This window comes from Sorex fumeus, unplaced genomic scaffold (assembly GCF_029834395.1).
Source record: "Sorex fumeus unplaced genomic scaffold, SorFum_2.1 ptg000006l, whole genome shotgun sequence".
Taxonomy (NCBI): domain Eukaryota; kingdom Metazoa; phylum Chordata; class Mammalia; order Eulipotyphla; family Soricidae; genus Sorex; species Sorex fumeus.
In genome coordinates, this window is record NW_026606063.1 from 47767863 (window position 1) to 47787762 (window position 19900).

General features: G+C 40.0%; 1 protein-coding gene across 1 annotated transcript in view; it reads left to right on the forward strand.

Moving 5' to 3' along the window:
- The window catches only part of WDPCP (WD repeat containing planar cell polarity effector), a 377262-nt gene that overhangs the window by 206539 nt on the left and 150823 nt on the right, over nt 1-19900 (forward strand). Inside the window, exon 13 of the mRNA XM_056127073.1 lies at nt 10995-11058. Within this exon, the coding sequence (XP_055983048.1) occupies nt 10995-11058 (64 nt within the window). The remainder of the gene's footprint in view (nt 1-10994; nt 11059-19900) is intronic.

Consider the following 19900-nt stretch of genomic DNA (forward strand, 5'->3'; position numbering starts at 1 on the left):
GGGTACCTAGTGGTACATGGGGGACTGTGTGGTACCAGGGATGAAACTGGGGTCCAGAGTATACAAATGCATCCTAAACCCTATACAATCCCCATGTACCCCAAATGCTAGGATTTTTCATAAAACTTATTTATACCAATTTGGGCAGAATTGTCCAACATCTTTACTATGTTGGATTTCTGATCCATTAACATAGGATGTCTGGCCATTTTTTTTTCAACAGTATTTTAAGGGTTTTTTTTTTTTTAGTATTTTAAGTATTTTAAGGTACATCACATACAAATTTATACATGTCTTTTTTTTACCTTATTTTTATTTTGATGTTCATGTATTCATTGTATATTGAAATATAATTGATAATTGTATGTTGAGCTATACTGTGTTTTGCGAAATTGAATTACTAATTTCAGGAATTTTTTTTTTTGCAGATATTTGGGTGATAACATCACTGTCACTGTCACTGTCCTCTCGTTTTTCATCGATTTGCTTAAGCTAGCACCAGTAATGTCTCACAACAAATTGTGAGACTTCTTGTTACTGTTTTTGGCATATTGAATACATCACGGGTAGCTTGCCAGGCTTTGCCATGCGGGCAAGATACTCTCGGTAGCTTGCCGGGCTCTCCAAGAGGGGTGGAAGAATATCATCTAAATCTAAAAGTAGTTTCTTTTTTTGTTTTTATGTCTCTTCCCCACCCCCCTTCCTTTATTTAACTGGCCAAAACTACCAATACTATCCTGAAAAACAATGAACATCCTTCTTTCATCTCTTAAGGGAGTCCATTTAATCCTTTCCCATTAAGTATAATATAGTTGTGTGTGTATGTGTGCGCATGTGCATGTGTGTCTGTGTGTGTTTAAGATGTAGTATTTTGGAGGTCAGAGAGATAATAAAAGCAGTAAGGTGCTTGTCTTGCATGTGGCCATCCTGGGTTAGATTCCCAACATCCCATATGATCCCTTGAGTACTACCAAATTCCCGAGTTCAGAACTAGAAGTAACACTTGAACATCACTGGGCGTGGCCTCAAAACAAAAATAAAGATTTAGTATGTGACTATAGTATGATAATTGTAAAAATAATTCTGGACAAAATCCTATAGGAATATACCACATTTTATTTATCCCTCTTCTATTAAGGAAGTTTTTTTTCTTTTTGGGCCACTTTCAGCAATGCACAGGGGTTATTGCTGGCTCATGCACTCAGGAATTACTCCTGGTGGTGTTCAAGGGACCATATGGGATGCTAGGACTCGAACCCAGGTTAGCTACGTGCAAAGCAAACGCCCTACCTGCTGTGCTCTCACTCCAGCCCCCTATTAAGGAATATTTTTGTTATGTCTAGTTTTTAGCAATTATGAAAATGTTACTATGAAAAATATGAACAGTCACCATTATCTCTTTATGTAGCTTCAAGTTACCATCTGTTTTCCTTTCATTTCACCTTGCAGAACTTCCTTTGCTATTTTTGTCTTTCCTTTTTGCTCATTTTTGTTTAGTGAAACAAAATAGTCTTATTCAAAGAAATTTAGAGATATGTGAGAAGAGATATGTGCTGAAGAGAGAATACAGACTTCTCCAGAGGGCAAAAAGCAGAGAATGACTTTTGGGAGAAAATTATATGTAATTTCTCCCGATTGTCTTTGCCTAGAGTTCTCTGCATACATAAAGTTAATCAGGTGTTGTTACAGGGAAATCCTTGGACTCTGGATGGTCTTTTCACGTATTTCTCAGGATTTTTAGATTCTCTGTAGCTTCTCAATTATTGAGGGATCGACCCTTCTCTGGATGGTGCTGCAGTTTCTGCATCTGGGTGGTGCCTTGGTTTCTCCAAAGAGCTCGTGATTCGCATTTCAAAGTGCATTTCAAAGTCCTAATGCCTTTGGGCTACTTCAGGGCTGGATAATTTCTTCTTAAATTTAATTTCCCAAAAACTTATTCCCAGAACCCCTTCATGCCCCCCCACCTCCATCCCCCTCTGCCAATGTATCTGCCAACAGCATTCGTCCTAGAGATTCCACCTCCTTTAATCTTTAAGGGTTAACAGAAGGTCCATACTCTGTAGTTTCTTATTGGTGACAAAAGGACTTAGAACCTACCTACATAAAGATGTGAAATCTCATGCTTAGTATTAATGAGACCAGATGGTAGTTTATTGGGTTTCAGAGTTTTCAGTGTGAAAGAGAAACCAGATAGATTAAGCAACTTTTGAATGTGTTATGCCCTAGAGGAGAAAAGCTTTCCCTCGCCCAAGAAGGACAGTGTTTAAGCAAATAAAGGCCAAAGAATAATTCTTGCAGGATACATCTAGTGGTCACAAACTCCTTTACTACTATATATATATATACATATATATATATACGTATATATATATGAGAACACTTTATATATATACATATTATATATATGAAAACATTTCTGAAGCCTTTATTTACAAAAGCTTTAAAAACAAATAATTACCTCTGTTTTGCAAATAATGTTTTTTTAAAAATAGGACCACCCAGTTACAGCATTGTACTATCATAAATAAACATACAAGAGAAGGAAACCAATGTGGCTAACATTTAGAGATTTACTAATGTTACTGATCAAAGTGTAGATAACACACATTATAAGTTGCAGTCCATCATTTTAAAACTCCTTCACTTTTGAAAGATAGTTTTGCTAAGTATAGCATTCTTTTACTATTGTTAGTTGTGGGAACCATTCCTGGTGATTCTAGGGGAGCCAGGCCCCTCAGATTGTGCTCAGGAGCCAACAGGACCTTATTTGGTGGTGCCTGGCAGGGGAGTATTGCAGTGTAGGAGATCCAACCCAAGGCCTCACACTGGCCCAGCCAATGCTCCAACACCTACCTGGCCCTGCATATAGGTTTATTATCTTTTTTTTACAGTTAGCTCCTCCACTATATTGGCTTGCTGTCTTCTGACCTTCAAAATATCTGAAGAGAAATCTGCTAATCTTATTGGAGATCTTTTGTATGTGATGATTTTGCTTCTCTTGCTGATTTGAAATTTTGATTATATACATTTTATGTGTTTAATTTGTTCAGTTTTCTTTGATGTCATAGTCATACCTTACTTCAGATATGTGGCATTTTCAGCCATTCTTTCTTCAAATATTCTCTGTTCTCTTTTTTCTCTTTCTCTAATATTTCCATGATGCATGTATTGATCTGTTTAATGGTGTTTTACATGTCCCTTATTCTTTTTTTTTCTTTTTGGGTCACACCCGGCAATGCACAGGGATTACTTTTGGCTCATGCACTCAGGAATTACTCCTGGCAGTGCTCAGAGGACCATATGGGATGCTGGGAATCGAACCCGGGTCTGCCACATGCAAGACAAATGCCCTACCTGCTGTGCTATCGCTCCAGCCCACATGTGCCTTATTCTATATTTGCTCTGTTTCCTTTGTTTTTCTCTCTGTTCCTAAACTATAATGCCTCTTTTCTATCTCTAAGTTCACAGATTCTTTGTTCTCATATTTTCTTTTTGTTCTCTTTTTAAGTTTTACTTTTTATTGGCTTTTCCATCTTGTTCATACATTTTTCCCCTCCATGTTTACTGTTTTGACCACATTTAGGTAGGTGCTTCTAAGGTCCTTACCCAGTTTAACTGCTACCAGCTCTTTTTCAGGTGTGGTATCTGTTTTTTTTAAAAAAAGTGGTTTTTCATTCACTGGTGGTTTCTTGAGAATTGTATGAAAGATTTGTATACAAAACTCAGAAGATTAAAAGTTAGAACTTACTGTACAACTTAAGTATAAGACACATTATAAGACACTTCCTACCCATTTTCCACAATTACTACACCATATCTGATGGGGTTCGGACAGTAGGCAACAAATCATAGAGAGAAATATAAATATGTGCCTCTCGGGGAGCCCAGCAAGCTACCGAGAGTATCCCACCTGCATGGGCAAAGCCTGGCAAGCTCCCCGTGGCGTATTCGATATGCCAGATACAGTAACAACAACAGGTCTCATTCCCCTGACCCTGAAAGAGCCTCCAATTATTGGGTAAAGACGAGTAAGAAGAGGCTGCTAAAATCTCAGGGCTGGGAGGAATAGCGACGTTACTGGCACCCGCTCGAGTAATTTGATGATCAACGGGATGACAGTGATACAGTAATACTGTAAAACTTAAGTATAATGGTTCAGGTCCCTCCCCAAATGTCCAGGCCTCTCCTTTATCCATGAACAACATCATTCGTCCTGTCCCTGGCACTGCCTGTCCTGTATAAGATGTTCCAGTTCTGCCCCATGTGGTCTACTTTCCTAAGTTGTATGATGGCCAGGTCCTGTCCCCACATCACTCTCTATCCCAAGTACACTTTCCTGGGTGCCTGAACCGTGCTGTTATTTTGCACCGTCTGAATCTAGGGAGCCTACTTGTATATTTGGCCATCTGTTTGGGCACGGAAGCTCTACCTAATCCTGCAGTCTTCTGGACATGTACATAAAGAGGAATAAAGGGTCCAGGAGAAGAAAGAAAGGGAGAGAGGGAAACAGACAGGCAGACAGAAAGACTGGAGACCTCCTTTCTTTGCTGCCATCTCACATCTCCAGCCATCCCAATACCTATCTTGATTGGCTCCCTGTTCGATGGGCTACCTCTTCTATGGGTGAGGTTTAAAGTGACCATCTAAATTCACCTGACACACCACCTTTCCACTTTAACTATCAATGTCTAGTCATTCTTTCTTTCATATTGAGCCATACTCTCCTAGTTTTTTGTTTTGGTTTTGGTTTTGTATGTCTTTTGATTTCTTTTGTTGAACAGTGGACAAAAGAACCAAAGAATGTGGTAATCCTGGAAAATAGATTCTTCTTCCCCAAGCCCTTGCCATTCTTTTTTGTTTATTGGTTGATTTATTTTATAAGCTCTCTCGATGTTGAAATGGAAACAATCTTTTCTTGGTGTTTTTTGAACCCTTTCAAAGCATGTACGATCACTTCCTATTTGTTTCTGCATATAAAGTTGCTTATGAATGTTCATCTTCAGTTTCTGACTCTCAAAAGAGGGGGAAAGTAAAAAAGGAAGAGAGGTTAAATTAAAAAGTATTGACCCTTTAGTTTCTCTGGATCTCATTGCCATTAGAGTGGGAAGTAAAATAATAGTGTCTCTCTGTCCCTTTGCACTTTGGTGATAATAGACAGCAATCACGGATCAGAACACAGCTTCTCAGTATTTGGAGGGCAGCTCCTATTTCTTCACTTTAGCTCTCACAGTCTTTTTGCAAGTTGTTCCAGAATCATACATACAGCTACTTGCTTCCAGGTTTAGGATGTGGGATGAATAGTTGCTGCTGGCAAGATCTAAAATTGACCAAAATTAATAACAGTTTTCTGTACAAAATCTTTCTTTGGAGTGGTAAGCCTTCAGAAAACTCCTAGAGTTCCAAAAAGAGTTATTATAGCAAGCAGATATCACCTATACAGTTATTTAGGTAGGGAGATGGATTCCTGGTGCTTTGTAATTGGTCTTCCCAGCAGTTTTCTTTCTTTCTGTTTAAAAAGATATATATATATGTACATATATATTTATATATATATATGTTATTGGGAAAATACTTATCTCTTACTAAGCATCTAAGATAAATATTGTATCTTATCAAATGCCTTTTAAAGATTTTAGGATAGGATTATATATAATGTTTGCATAAGGATAGTCAATTTTGGTAGGGTTACTGATAATAAAGCATAGTTAAATACCTCATATGTTACAGTTCTAATAACACAAAATGTTCTACTACTCTGAAGCTGTTGTAAACAATAACAAAGTGATTGTAAACAATAGCATTTCATTCAAAAGTTGTATGCTGCAATAAGTATTATTTTTTTCAAAATGAGAACATAAGAACTTCTGGGAGGCAGGCCAGTATGGCAGAGAAGTGTGTCCTGTGCTGAGTTTCCAAGCCAAAAACATTGAAAAACATAGAAGTAATCAGAAAATCGCTCATGTGTCCCATACAGAGGAGTGCAGTGCCCAAGAATAGCCAGGGAAAGATTCTGGGAAAATCCACTAAGAGTTCTAGAACAGGTTAGGAGTTCTAGCATAGGCCCTTGGCAAGATGGAGGTTTGTGAAACAGGCAACAGGGGCTCAGAATACAGGGAGGAGGGAGAACGGGTATGTTGAACCTTTATGCCTCAGCCTTTCAAACCTCTACCCTCAAAAAACCTTATTGGAGACTAGACATGGTCTGGCAAGGTCTCCAGCATCTTTTCCTTCTTGCGTGGCAAAGAAAACATTCTTGTGGGATTACAAAAGACCTGAGAAAGTAACATATTTAATTGATATTATTTCCTATTTCTGGAGTTAAAATTAATGCAATATTACACCCAGAGAGTTGACACCAATCAATAGAATAGAGTTCATTCTTTATTTTTCTGAACTGTATGGTATTTTCTTTTTGTTTGTTTTTAATAACCATGTGATACAGTTACAAAGCTATTTGTGGTTGGGTTTCAGTCATTCAGTGTTCCAACACTCATCCCTTCATTCTTTTTTTAAATTTTTATTAGTGAAACACCATGAGGTACAGTTGTAGACTTACAAATTTTGGAATGGTGGCTTTGGGCTCCTCGGTAGACTATACGTGTAGTCATTGATTGGTTTGCTCAGTAGAACATGGTTTTTATATAAAGTTCAAGCAATGAAAGGCATGGATGGAAGGAAAGTTTTAGAGAATTACTGAAATAAGGGAGATTTGACAAATTGGAGATTAAACTAAATGTGTTAAACAACAGGTGTCATAGATTGTTATCATTTTAAATTAAGATCTGTTCCTAGCCAGAAGCATTTTGCTGAGGAAGTTCCACTATGTTAATATTCAGAGATTAAAAAAAAAAAAACTACCGAGAAGGAGCCGAGTAGTAGTAATGGGTTAATACAGCAGAAAAGTTTTCCTTGAGAGGGAAGAATAATGCAGATAGTTGACTGGATATAGATGTCTAAGAGGAAACTCCTGTTAGTTAAATACCATTTGTTTTGATACATAATTGTAGGTGAAGAAACACAGTTAAAAAGTATAGTAAGACACAACCCATAATAATAAAAGTATTCACCTCTGCTTATGCCTGGTTTTGAGATTTGGAGATTGTTCAGAGGGGAGTTTGCTTTTTCTGAACTGTTTGTGTAGAAAAAAATTTTTAATTTTTTTAAGACACTGTGATTAACCTTGCATGTTCATTGCAGCACTGTTTACAATAGCCAGAATCTGGAAAAAACCCGAGTGCCCGAGAACAGATGACTGGTTAAAGAAACTTTGGTATATCTACACAATGGAATACTATGCAGCTGTTAGAAAAGATGAAGTCATGAAAATTGCATATAAGTAGATCAACATGGAGAGTATCATGCTAAGTGAAGTGAGTCAGAAAGAGAGGGACAGACATAGAAGGGAGGCACTCCTTTGTGGAATATAACATAACAGAATAGGAGATTAACACCCAAGGATAGTAGAGATAAGGACCAAGAGGATTGCTCCATGGCTTGGAAGCCAGTCTCACACACTAGGGGAAAAGGCAGCTCAGACAGAGAAGGGACGACCAAGTAAAGGATGACTGGAGGGCCTTCTCGGATTGGGAGATGTGTGCTTAAAGTACACTATAGACCAAACATGATGGCCACTTAATACCTGTATTGCAAACCACAACACCTAAAGGGCAAGAGTAAAAGGGAATGCACCTGCCACAGAGGTGGCGGGGGAGGGGTGTTGGGGTGGAGATGGTGGGAAGGATACTGGGAACATTGGTGGTGAAGAATGGGTACTCGATCATTGTATGACTGAAATGTAAGCAAGAAAGTTTGTATGTCTGTAACTGTACCTCATGGTGATGCATTAAAAATAAAAGACACTGTGATTTACAATGTTATTCATGGTTCTGTTTCAGGCATACAATATTCTAACACCAATTCCCCAGCCAATTTCCCTCCACCAGTGGCCCCAGGCTCTCTCCCTACCCCAGCCTGACTCCTTAACAGACACATTTTTAACTGGTTATTGTCATTTATGTTTCATCCTTTTAGTATTGTTGGCTTTGTGGTTTAGATCTATAAAGACACCGCACCACTACCATACTGATGTGCCCAAGACCCTTGCCTCTTGCCTGTATCACTTCCCCTCTGCCTCTTCTTACTTGCCCCCTTGATTTCTTTCTATCCCTGTTCTTCTTCCTGTATTCTAGGAAGTGCCTTGTCAAAGGGTCAAGCTGTGAATTTGAGGGGGATGAAAGGGAACCTGGAACATTGGTGGATAGAGGTTGACACTGGTGGTGAGATTGCTGTTGGAACATTGTGTGCCTGAAACTCTATTATGAATATCTTTATAAATTGTGGAGCAGATAGGGCATTTGCCTTGCACGCAGCTGACCAGGGTTCAATTCCTCTGCCCCTCTCAGAGAGCCTGGCAAGCTACCAAGAATATCCTGCCTGCACAGCAAAGCCTGGCAAGCTACCCATGACGTATTCAATATGCCAAAGATAGTAACTAGTCTCACAATGGAGTTGTTACTGGTCCCCACTCGAGCAAATCGATGAACAATGGGAGGACAGTGCTACAGTGCTACTCAAACCTTTCATCAACTAAAATAGTAATTACTGTTTTTTAAGTTTTTCTTTCCTTGAGTTTTATCTTGTTCATTATTTTTAAACATATTCCTTTGTATCCTCATTTTGTTTGAATTCTGTATTTATTGGTATAGGTTATTCAGACTCAGGTATATATAATTCCACATGATATGAATTTTTCCCTAGTAGATGACATAACCACCTCTCCCATACTTAATGCCATCTTTCCCAGACCTTTATACAAGAGGTGAAGCAGTTCAGCCCAGTTCAACACAGTTCTAAGTCTGGTCTGCCAACCCTCTATAATTGTCCTAGCAATCCATTTATTTTCAATAGCTCTCAATAGTTGTGAGTGTGCCAAGACATGTCATTGCTCCAAAGGGAAGATTTTAGTTACCATGTATATTGAGATTGAGTGGAAGCCAGGCCCTCAAGCTTTTTAGGTATGCAAGTATATAGTCTTGTAGAAACCCAAACATGAGCCCTGCTGCCCACCTATGCTAGGCAGTCAAGAAGGGGAACATTATAAGATCAGATATGGTCAGATCTCTGTGTTTATGGGTGATTTTAGAGATAGAATTTGTATATGGATTTTAAAAAAATGTTTCCTAGTTTCCCATATAGATGAATTATGCAATAATTGTCCTTTTTTAAAAAATTCATTTCACATAATGCATTTCAATTCCTCATTTTGCTGAAAATGGCAAACTTCATTTTTATAACCAAATAGCATCTTCAGATATATATATGTACATATATATATCATATTTTATCTTAAGTAAAGCTACAGTAAACCTTGGAGTGATATGACATTTTGTGTTGATGATTTTTATAATCATATTGATACCAGTAATTGGGATTGCTGGGTCATACAGTAGATCTAGTTTAAGCTTTTTAAGGAGACACTGTACTATTTTCCCAAAGAATTACATCAATTTACAATCTCACCACCAGTGTGTGATGGTTCCTTTTTCACCATATCCTTGCCAACTCTTATTATTCTTTGTTGATATAAATCACTCTCACAGATATAAGGTGTATCTCAAAGCAGTTTTGATGTTTCCTTAACAATCATTGATGATGAATGTTTATTATATTCTTATTGGCCATCTGTACCTCTTTGGATAAGTGATTATGCAAGTCTACCTTTCCATAACTCCTTCCACAACTTCTCTTTCCTTGGCTGTTGTTGCAACAGTGTTCAGGGATTACACCTTTACTGATGGTGGTGTAAAGAACTTCTAAATGTGGTTCCATTGATCACAATGGCAAAACAGAGCCATTAGATTAACACAGTAATATTGAGTATTAACGATGATCAAATTCATGGGTTTATTTCCTGTAAAGCACAGAGTCATATATATGGGTTCTGACTCTATCCACATTGGGGGGTCAGGAGTGGGCAGGAGTTTTGGAGCAGGAGTTTGGGCCACATTCAGCTGTGCTCAGGTCTTACTTCTTAGTAAGTATAAGACCTTAGTCAGGTCTTATATCTCAGTATTTATCTCTAGGATCTCAGTTCTGATTCATTGATCTGTCAGCCTCTTCTTGTTCCAGTATCATGCTGTTTTGATTACTAGAGCTCTGTAATATAAAGTCAGGAATATGATGCCCCCCACCTTTGTTTTCTCTTCAGAATAGCTTTGGCTGTTTATGGTAAACAGGGTCAGAGTGATAGCAAGGTGGGTAGGGTATTTGTCTTGCACATGACTGACCTTGGTTTGATCCCCAGCATCCCATATGGTCTCCTGAGCACTGCCAGGAGTAATTTCTGTGTGGAGAGCCATAAGTAACCCCTGAGCACCACCAGATGTGACCAAAAAAGTCAAAAATAAAATAAAATGGGGGGGGGGGACAGTGGCAACAGAGCAATAATACAATGGGTAGGGAGTTTGCCCTGTATCAAGTTCAATCCCTGGCACTCCATATTGTTCCCAAGCCCCGCCAGGAGTGATCCTTGAGCACAGCCAGGAGTAAGCCCTGAGCCGGGTGTCACCATCAAAAAAAACCAAACAAATAAAAAACCTTTTTTTTTAATTTATAGCCTCATCTAATTTTAACATCAGGATATTATTCTCATAAAATGCATTAGGAAATATTCCTTCTTTTACTTTTTGGAAGTCTGAGAAGTTAGACTTAAGTTATTTTAAGGTTTGCTAAAATTCACTGGTAAAGCCATCTGATCCAAGACTTTATACTTTGGATATTTTAAAATTATCATTTCAGCTTTTATACTTGTGATTTGTCCATTCAAATTTTTCTGTTCTTGTTTCAGTCTCAGTTGATTGTATTTTCCCCCATTTATCTATTTCTTCTGAGTTATCAAATCTGTTGACATATAGTTTTCATAAGTAACTTCTAATAACACTTTGTATGCTGTCTATGATCACAATAAAATGTAATATTTCTTTCCTTTCTTATAGGTACCAGAGATTTGAAAAGGCATTTTTGTTAGCAGTTGATATTGGTGCTCGTGACTTGTTTATGGTGAGTCATTCTCAGACATGATTGTATGCCTTCAGTTCTAAGGTCATGTAAGTTGTCAGCTTTTGTGACCATTAAAAAAGGATTAGTGTCATTTGTGCTTTAGATACACAGGAGGGAAGTATTTTCCATCTTGACTTGCAGCTTTGCCTTCATGGAACTGGTCAATAGCCATCTAGGCCCTTTTGATTTGTTGACATTTTCCTCGCCAGGATCCAAAGGATTTTTTTAATGCTTTCTAAGAATTTATAATTCTTGAACTTTTCTCTCAAGTAGCTTGATATGAGGAGAGAATACCTTTCTATCTAATAAGTTTAAGCGCCTTTTACTCCATTCTCTAAAGAACTAATAGCCACAGAAGCCAGAACATAGGAGAAAACATAGCCCATTATTTTGAATATGCTCAGTAGGTCCTTTGGATTTTAGTGAGAAGTATCAAATTATATCTGTTCTGCCATTTTTATCTTCATGTGAGTAGAGAAGAGGCTCCCAAGCAATACTCAGGGGATCCCAGGGCCACTTCCACCAACATCAGGCCAACCAGACCAGGGAATTCAGTGCTTGGTCCAGTAAAGCGATATTTCTCAGGCCCAGTAGGCAGGACCTCCAGCAGGGCTTGGTGGACCATGAGGTACCAAGCATCAAACTCAGGGCCTCATGCATATGTGTCTGGTGCTTTAACTCCTTGAGTTATCTCCCTAGTTCTTCTCACTTACATTTTTTAAAATAATCATTGTAAATACAGATTATGATCACCAAATGGAGGATAACACTGAAAATTCTCCCCCAGATGATAGGGAAGCATTGCATTTCCTTACTTTAAATTTTAGTACAAAGACATAGTAATCAAAACTGTGTGGTACTGGAATAAAGATAAACTCTCAGTGGAATAGAATTGAGAATCCAGATATTAATATTCAGATTTACAGATAGTTATTCTATAAAAAAGGATATGATTGCATGAAATTGTTGAAAAGAAAACCTCTTTAACAAATAATTCTGGGAAAGGTGGAAAGTCACAATTAAAAATAATATTGGACCTATATCTCATGCCATACAAAAAACTTATTCATAGTAGATTAAATACCCCAAGATTATACCAGAATTCATAAAATTTGTTAAGGAAAAAACAGAGACAGAACATTCCAATATATGGAGTTTAGATGTTTCTAATGTTTTATTTGTTTTGTATTTTGGTGGTTACTGCTCTGGGGACTACTCCCATGCTTTGTAGTTGCTCCCTGGAAATTCTGGGGGGGTTCATGTCATGCTAGCAATTGAATCAAGGGACTCACACATACAAGGTAAGTATTCTACCACTGAGCCAAATTCCTGACCAAAGTGTTTTCAGTGATTTGACTCCATTGTAAATATAACAAAACAAAAGTAAAGAAATTGGAGTCCCTAAAGTTAAAATTATTTTGCATGAAAAACAAAACTCAGGATAATATTTTTTAAAACTTTACTGTTGGGGTGGGGGGACATTTGCTATACATACTCAAAAAGCTCAACAACCAAAAAAAAACCAATAACCACATCAAAAAAAGAGGAGAGGAAATGTGCAGACACTTCCATGGAAAGGACATATAAAAGTGTGTTCATCAATCAGATAAAAGATATTATATCCAGAATATATAAAGTACTCACAAAGATCAACCCCCCCAAATTAAAAAAAACCCTATAAAAAAACAGAGAGAGAAAATGAATAGACACTTTGAGACAGGTGGATGGCCAGTAAGCACATGACAAAATTCTCAGCATCACTTATCATCATAGAAATTCAAATCAAGATGACATTGAGATACCATCTCATATGAGTGAGAATGACAAATATAAAAAATATTAGGAACAATCTGTATTGGCAAGGATTTGATGAAGAAGGAATGTCTCATCCACTGCAAGTAGGAATGTTGCCTGATAACCTCTGAGGAAAGCAGTATGGAGAGTTCTCAGTAAACTTAGAATTAAACTGCCATATGATCCAGCAGTTCCACTTTTTGGCATCTACTACTCTCCCTCCATCCCCACCTCCCAGGCAAGACCATAAAATTAGTCTCTCAAAAGGATATATGCATGACATTATTTATTGCTGCACTCAGTACAGTTGCTAAGATACAGAATCAACCTTGGTGCCCAATGACAGATGAATGGATTGTGAAGATGCTGTATATAGACACAGTGGAATACTATGCAGCTGCAAGTAATGATGAAATCGTGCAATTTGCTACAGCCTGGTTGGAACTGGAAGATACCGTGTTGAGTGAAGTAAGCCAAAGAAAGACAAACACAGGGTGATCTTATTTATCTATGGTACATAGAATACTGGATGAGGAAATGTATTGTAGTAAAGCGGGGGAGTGTTTAGACCAAGCTTGACCCCAATTTTTAGAGAGGAGAAGGACAGAGAAGAAAAGAAATCAAGAGAGGAAGAAGAGAACAGGAAGTGATGGGTGAACAGGGATTAGGGCTAAAGTTATAGTGGTGATATACATGAGTGGCATACCCATTTATCCAAAACACAAACTCAAAAATTCTGAAAACATGAGCTCTAAGCTGCAGCCACTAGAACTTTGTAATGTGCTTATGAACTTGACAGGCAGGGAATGGGGCAGGGGTTGAGGAGTAGGGACAGAATATGGAAATACTGGTGGAGGGAAGTTGACATTGGTGGTGGGATTATTGTTGAAACATTATATGCCTAAAATTCAACTCTCAGTAGCTCTGTAGCACTGTTCTCCCATTGTTCATTGATTTGCTCAAGTGGCACCAGTAATATCTCTATTGTGAGACTTGTTGTTACTGTTTTTGGCATATCGAATATGCCACAGGGAGCTTTTCAGGCTCTGCCGTGTGGGCAGGATACTTTTGGTAGCTTTCTGGGCTCTCTGAGAGGGACGGAGGAATTGAACCCGGGTTAGCCGTGTGCAAGGCAAATACCCTACCCGCTGTTAACTTTATAAAATGAAAATTGTTCGACTCTCATCCACTGCTGGTGGGAATGTTGTCTGATACAATCCCTTTGGAAAACAGTATTGTAAGTGCTTGATTAACTTAGAATTGTGTTGCCATGTGACCTAGAATTGCCACTTTTGAGAATCTAACTTCAAAAGGACATATGTACACCATTATTATTTGCAGCACTTAGTGCATTCGCTGATATGGAATCCAGCTAGGTGTCCCAACAACAGTTGAATGGATTATAAAGTTGCAGACTGCACACACACACACACACACACACACACACTGAAATACTATATAATTGCAGGAAACAAAATTGTGAAATTTGCTGCAGTGTAAGATACATTAAATGAAGTAAGTCAGAATATGGATGAACATGGAATGATGTCATTTCATTTCATTTCATTTCATCATCCTGTTAATCGTCGATTGCCTCGAGCAGGCCCCAGTAACGTCTCTTTCATCCTAGCCCTGAGATTATATTCACGGCTCTTTAGGAGAATGAGACCCATCATTGTTACTGGTATTTGGCATATTTGGTAGGCCACGGGGAGTTTGCCAGACTCTGCCCTGTGGGCAGGCTACATTCGATAGCCTGCAAGTTTGTCCAAAGTAGGAATGAGATAATAAGATGTCATAAAAAGATGTCCTGATGCGGCCGCGTGGTTCCGGGATCTGGATTTTATAGTCTCTGAGTCTTGGCCGCTGATGGGATTACACGGCGCCAGGGGGCCAGGTGGTGGGTGTGACCCCCGCCTACTGGAATTTGGAGGATCTGGGTGGAAGATGCTCGACTCCTATTCGAGTAGACGTGGAGGTCTCGGCCCCGGAACCCGCGTGGCTGTGTCCCTCTGCCAGTACCTTCATGGGTGCGGAGAGTGGTCTCAGCATGGTGGTGGCTGGTCCTGGAGGTCTTCGGCTGCCGTAGCCCTGGTCGGGGCGGGGAGGAAAGCTCAACCCGCTCCCCTCCAAGGGACTCCGGGAAGGAACACCCAGGCGCGGGGGCAGAGACTGCACTGCTCTCGTCCGGGATCTGGATTTTATAGTCTCTGAGTCTTGGCCGCTGATGGGATTACACGGCGCCAGGGGGCCAGGTGGTGGGTGTGACCCCCGCCTACTGGAATTTGGAGGATCTGGGTGGAAGATGCTCGACTCCTATTCGAGTAGACGTGGAGGTCTCGGCCCCGGAACCCGCGTGGCTGTGTCCCTCTGCCAGTACCTTCATGGGTACGGAGAGTGGTCTCAGCATGGTGGTGGCTGGTCCTGGAGGTCTTCGGCTGCCGTAGCCCTGGTCGGGGCGGGGAGGAAAGCTCAACCCGCTCCCCTCCAAGGGACTCCGGGAAGGAACACCCAGGCGCGGGGGCAGAGACTGCACTGCTCTCGTCCGGGATCTCGTGCAGGGCTACGGCAGCCGAAGACCTCCAGGACCAGCCACCACCATGCTGAGACCACTCTCCGCACCCATGAAGGTACTGGCAGAGGGACACAGCCACGCGGGTTCCAGGGCCGAGACCTCCACGCCTACTCGAATTGGAGTCGAGCATCTTCCACCCAGATCCTCCAAATTCCAGTAGGCGGGGGTCACACCCACCACCTGGCCCCCTGGCGCCGTGTAATCCCATCAGCGGCCAAGACTCAGAGACTATAAAATCCAGATCCCAGATGTCATTTATCTGCAGTATATAGAATAATTGGACAAGGAAATTTAATGCAGGGAAATTCCTAGATCACTATTGACCCCATAGAATAAGGAGGAGAAGAACAGAAAAAGAAAGAAATCCAGGGGGGAAGAAAGAAGATAAAAAAGAAAAGTAATGGGGGAGCAGGGATCAGAGGCTCAGGTATACCAGTGATGTGGGAGAGTGCATAGCTATATATCCAAAGCACAGACTTGACAACACTGAAAACATGTGATTTAAACTACAACCATTGAAATTTGAAATGTGGCTGTCAAGGAGGCAGGCAGGAGGAGGAGAGACAGGAAGCAGTGGGTAGGTTGCCTGAGAACACTGGTGAAGGGAAGTGGACATGGTAGAGGGATTGGTGGTTGAATATTGTATACCTAAGACTCTACTTTCAATTTAGTAAAGCACAGTCTTTAATTAAGTTTGAAAAATGTTGAGTATTCATAGCTTATTTTAGGAAAATTCAAATGACAGTGAGTTATCACCTCACACCAGTGAAAATGGCATATATCAATAAGATATGACGCGAGCATCACCATTGTGACTGTGGTAAAAAGGAACCCTCATTTGTTCATAGTGAAGTCTCATTCACTATTGATCACTTGATCACTTGACTTCCCATTAATTGTCAATTTGCTCGAGCAGGCACCAGTAACATCCCCATTTGTCCCTGTCGCATGCTAGTGTAGCCCAATGGCATCTGTTCGTTCTTGGAACATGAAGAGCCTCAAACCGATCATTCAGGATCTTGATGAAGAAGTCTGACCATCTGGTAGATGGGCAGCTACGCGGTCTTTTGACGTCCTGTGGAATCTAGTTGGTAATGGCTCTAGTCCAGCTGCCGACTCCAAATCTCATTACGTGTCCAGCCCATCTGATTTTTGACGCCTTGGCAAACAAGACAGTGTCCCTGATTCTTGACCATCCACGGAGGTCGGAACTCCAGATTCTTTCTCTCACTTGAGTGAAACATGATACTCCAAGCATAGCTCTTTCAATCTCTCTTTGGGAGATCCTAATAGCGTTCTCATCCTGTTTGCGTAGGGCCCAGGTCTCTGAGGCATATGTTAATGCAGGAAGAACAGTGGAATCAAAGAGATCAGCAACTCCATGATTGTACGAGGAACACCAAGAGAGAGATAGCCAAAAAAAAAAATGCCTGTTTTTGAAAACTCTTGAGCTTGTTCGCCAACGTGGTTTGGTGCATGCCTCAGGCAACCACGAGCGAACGTCCGAGCTCGCAAAGCAGTGCAGAGATGTGATAAAGGAAGACCTCAAAGAGAGAAGAGCAGCAGTGCTGGTAGATGCGGCAGAAGCTGGGAAAAGCATTCATAATGCCCGCCTGTCCTTTGCCAACTACAAGACCAAGATGACTGCCCTCTGATGTCCTGATGGATCTATCACATCTTTGAGAAGGGCAATGGAGCAGATTATTCATGACTTCTACTCAGATCTTTTCGATAGCCATGTCCACCTGCCTACATACAAAATTCCACAGGATGGATATGTCGTTCCCAATGTTCTCCCTTCCGAAATCCGACACACCATTTCGTCGGTAAAAAAACGAACAGCACCCAGCCCAGACAAGGTCAAACCTGAACACCTGAAGAACCTGCCCTCAGTACTCATCAATACGCTGGCTCGGCTCTTCACACGCTACCTGTCTGAATGCAAGGTTCCATCTCAATGGAAAACCAGCAGCACTGAACTACTGTACAAGAAGGGAGACATCCACGACATTGGCAACTATCACCCAATCTGCCTGTCATCTACAAGCTGTTCACTCGAGTCATCCTGAATAGGATTGGCAGAACACTAGATGAAGAATAACCATGCAAGCAATCCAGGTTCCACAAAGGATTCAGCACCATTGACCATATCCACACGATAACCAAGCTCATTGAGGTTTCTCGGGAGTTCAAGATGCCGCTCTGTCTAACGTTCATTGATTTAAAGAAGGCCTTTGATTCTGTTGAGACAGAAGCAATCATTGAAGCCCTAGCCAAACATGGCGTTCAAACTCAATACATCAGGATCCTCCGTGTATTACGGATTCACTACCAGGATCTCACCATTCTACAAAGAAGTAATCATTGATGTCAAGAGAGGGGTTTGGCAGGGTGATACCATTTCACTGAAACTCTTCAGTGCCACCCTTGGGAACATCATGCAATGACTGGAATGGGAATGAATGGGAGTGAAGAGAGATGGTCGGCAACTACACCACCTCCGCTTTGCTGATGACATTGTTCTAATAACACCAAACATTAGCCAAGTGGCACAAATGCTGGCCGACTTCAACCATGAGTGTGGAAAGGTCGGACTACAGCTGAATCTTACGAAGACATTGTTTGTGAGAAACAGCCTCGTTCCTGACGCTCCATTCGCTCTCAATGGAACGACCATCTCTGAATGCAACAGTTATGTGTGCCTAGGTCGAGAAGTCAACATGATGAATGACCTGGCACCTGAGTTGCGCAGGAAGGAGGAAGAGAGCGGCTCAGAATGCCTTCAAGAGCATCAGAGAAATAGCTAAGAGGACCAAGAACCTCCAGCTCTGGGCATTCACTATTATTCAAGCAAAACAAATAACACAATATAAAACTTTTTTAAAGGATAAAAAATTAAAATAGATTTCATTATTACCCAGCATTTATATTCCTAGGCATTTAAACTCCTTAAAACACAATATCATTAATTTGAAAAGATACATGTATAACTATATTCATTTCAGGATTTAGTATAATTGCCAGAATATGGAAGCAACCCATATGAGCAGTGATAGACAAATGGACAAAGAAGTTGTGGTCTATATACACAATGTAATATTATGAATTTATAAGAAAAGATGGAACATTGCAACTTGGATGGAACTGGAGGGTAACATTACGTGAAATAGGTCATGGGAGAAGGACAAATACTGGATGATCTCGCACATCTGTATAGTTTATAGAGAAAGAAAACATGGTAATTTGCAGTATCAAATAATAACATTCTTGGTGCTGGATCACAAAACAGGGAGTACTAAATAAGGTAGGGAGTGGGGAATGAAGATGGGTACTGGAATTCTTAAGGATATGGGTGAAGATCTTGGGCACTTTGATGGTGGTGTGGGTATGTTAACTATGTACATCAGAACATAAATATTAATACTATTTCAGTAATACTGTTTATTGTATAATGACATATAATCTAGTTTGAATGCTTTACAGAATCCTAGCATATTGGGAAGATGATTTATCTAGTTAAAGCACTAGTATTAGTCTGTAATAAAATGAAGTCTGTTGTGTGCAGTAAATAAAAGGGGGAAAAAAGGAACACCAATTGTCCATTTCTCTTTTTTTATTCTTAGCAGTAGGGAAGAATATTTTCACACACTTAGTCATGATTTTCTTTGAAATAGATATGCTGTATGTCAGATTTCATATTGTTAAACCTTCCAGCACCATTAGTCTATTCAAGAATTCATCCCCATATTGGGAGATGCAAAAGAGAGTTGCATATTAGAGTATCATGAGAACTGGGAAGGTATAACACTTTAAAGTGTCTCCAGTTTCTTGTTTTTTAGGAAGTCATAGGTTATCATTGGTCCCTATAATACAGAGTTGTTTCTTACTAAGATCCAAGTAAACAGTAATAAATAATATAATTTAATCGGCATTACTGTTTTTGAAATATTACTGCTGAATGAAGAGGGATCTTTATTTCCAGCTCATGGGCAAATAAGATTTCAGACTTACGCTTCCACTGTAAACTTCCACAAAAGTGTACAATATATAACAGTAGGCACGAACAATTAGTTATTTAGTATGATACTGATCCTCCAAAAAGGGGGAATATATAGATGAGCCCTCTATATAATTTCCAGAGCAGAAATTTACAGTGACATCATTCAAGCATAGAGCCAGAGATTTTATTTGGGGGGGGGAGTAAAAATGTGACTTTTAAAAAAAATTTTATTAGTGAAACACCATGAGGTACAGTTGTAGACTTACATATTTTTGTGCTTGGGTTTCAGTTATACAATGATCGAGTACCCATCCCTCCACCAGTGCCCATTCTCTACCACCACTGATCCCAGTATTTCTCCCAACCCCTATTCCTCCCATCCCACCCTGCCTCTGTGGCAGGGCATTCCATTTTGTTCTCTCTCCTTTTGGGTACTGTGGTTTGCAAAAGAGGCATTGAGTGGCAATCATGTT